The sequence below is a fragment of the Limulus polyphemus genome, unplaced genomic scaffold (genome assembly GCF_000517525.1).
Source record: "Limulus polyphemus unplaced genomic scaffold, Limulus_polyphemus-2.1.2 Scaffold437, whole genome shotgun sequence".
Taxonomy (NCBI): Eukaryota; Metazoa; Arthropoda; class Merostomata; order Xiphosura; family Limulidae; genus Limulus; species Limulus polyphemus.
This window is the reverse complement of record NW_013666047.1, coordinates 174,561-176,985: the sequence shown is the minus strand read 5'-3', so window position 1 is coordinate 176,985 and position 2,425 is coordinate 174,561. Positions and strand designations below refer to the sequence as shown.

The window sequence follows — 2,425 nt, the reverse complement described above, 5'->3', positions numbered from 1 at the left end:
ATATATATATATATCACTCAACGCTATATATATGTTGTATATATCACTCAACACTATATATATATATATATCACTCAACGCTATATATATGTTGTATATATCACTCAACACTATATATATATATATATCACTCAACGCTATACATATGTTGTATATATCACTCAACACTATATACATATCACTCAACGCATTTTTAGACATTTTGGAAGGCAATAAATAGTAAATCCCGATGTTGCCCATTAACTACTTATTTTTGTAAATAATCCACTGATACATTAAGTTGAATTAAACCCCTCACCCCACTGGGAAGTTCCTTTAGGTGGGAAAATCATTTGCAATAGCAAATAAAATTTCATCTTCTGCATGAGGATTAAAGTTTGTTTGTTTTTTAGTAAGTAGTTATGATCCTGTTATTTACAATTAAAAAGTTTTACCTTGTGAAACTATTCCATTTTTGGATAGAAAACACATCCTTTCAGCTACTTCAGACTATCTTCTCATAAAAACAAAAATATATAGTTAAGAGGTTTTAACCACAATCGTAACTTAATAGGTTTATAATAAGCAAAATATCACCTTTGTGGACAGTTTTCTCATTGAAAAAGAAAGGAAGACATCCAACAGATACGACAAAAGCCATTTAATGTTTTATAAGAAAAAAATATCCAAACACAAGAGCAAACTAATTAAACATCAGCTCTTCTGTGTCCATAAAATTAAAGCAATTAATTATTCCGAAAATCGGTTTTTAATTGATATATGTAATACAACTGCACGATTAAAGCACGAGGTGTGAATGTTTTGTTAACGCCTGTTTAATGGTCCACAACGCCGCACATTCACGGATTCACACACACTTTGAATAACACATAACCTTCGTTAAGTATATATCACCCTAAAGACGAGCTAATGATGGAAGGCCAGTCAGCACAATATTGACAAATACAATTAACTGGGGCGTCAACAAATTCTATCAGTACCCTTAGCGCTTACCTCGGGGAACGAACAGCTTTAAATACATTTGTCATCAGTGACAGTAGCTACTTTGAGGACAAGTAGCTGAGATTAAACAGATGGAAATGGTTCGTCGGTAATTTCTCTCTCTCTCTCTCTCTTTCTAAAGTAACTAAAACATCGTACTAGACGTGAACTCACTAAATCATTTTATATGATCTTTCACACCAATCATACATGGGGGAAGAGAAGATCCTATATTTGGGAGGGAAGGGGTGCATGATAGAATTTTGCCGACAAAATACTGGGATGTGGGACGTGGTCCAAACCTTATCGTTTATCTTTATTTGCTTTATTTGCATAGAACACTCAAATGATCCAGTTAGGACTTTTATCACCCTTTACCAAATTTTTCTCGGTATTTTCGTCATTTGTCTTAAAATTCGTCGTAATAACAAATTACTTATTTTTCTCTCGAGATTTACCTCCTCCCCCTAAAAAAAAGAAGGATAAAAATTTTGCCCACAGAATTCACCGAAAAGTTAATTTTTCCTGACAAATGGAATATTAGGGAGGAAAGGCACTCCCTTTCGTTACGCCCCTCCTGAGTCATATACATGTTTTACAATATTAAACTGATTAACATTCAGTGGATTATCTCCAGTAAATGATCCAGCTATCTCACATTTTGTGTTTTATCTATGTTTGTAGCAATGTATTAGTAAGGCGTCATAATTTGTAACAATTTCAACAAGTAGGATTTTGCATAGAAATCTTTAACCTCATATGTTTAGAAACTAATTATTATGTCATAAATAACGTGTTATTCATACTTGGTAACCTTAAAACTTTAGCAGTTTTCCAGTTCATTGTTTCACTCTCCAGAATTGCACACATTGTAACATAGTTTACGCCTATAATTAAGCCCTTTCCAGGTGCATCAATACCAACTTTATAAGCACAAGGAGGCAAGATCACGAACTCCACAACTTGATTTACTTGTATATTCATTCTCTAAGCCTTTCTCTATTGGCTCACGGACTTAGGGCTTTTTTACAGTAGTGTTTCTAGTTTCCTGTTAAATTTCTACAATTTTCAATCTGCTTAAGAATTCTCTGAAGCTACAACAAATAGTTTTTATTGTTTTTGAGCATTTTATTTACTTTTATACACCTTTGTAGTCTCTCTTTCACAGAAGACACGTCACTTTTGCCTATTGGCTTATCTTTATCAATTGGAATGCTTTACTAATTAGGCCTGAAGATCTATATAAGCAAGTCAGATTTAAAGAACACCAAGCAAATGGTAAATATACATAACTATTCCATTCAGTAACATTTATTTATTACTTCTGTATGGGATGAAAGACGGTACCAGATAACTACCAAATTGTACATTATAGTTCATACACTTATGCTGAGTGTGCAGTTTTACACTGATTTTTGGACTCTCCACATACACATTTACTTAC

The 2,425-nt window shown here is 33.0% G+C and overlaps 1 protein-coding gene across 1 annotated transcript in view; it reads right to left on the bottom strand.

The window, feature by feature from the left end:
* Nucleotides 1-1,965, bottom strand: part of LOC106458267 (paired box protein Pax-6-like) — a 35,921-nt gene extending 33,956 nt beyond the window's left edge. The window contains exon 1 of the mRNA XM_022384413.1: nt 1,788-1,965. Coding sequence (XP_022240121.1) covers nt 1,788-1,965 — 178 coding nt within the window. The remainder of the gene's footprint in view (nt 1-1,787) is intronic.
* Nucleotides 1,966-2,425: the final 460 nt, after the last annotated feature.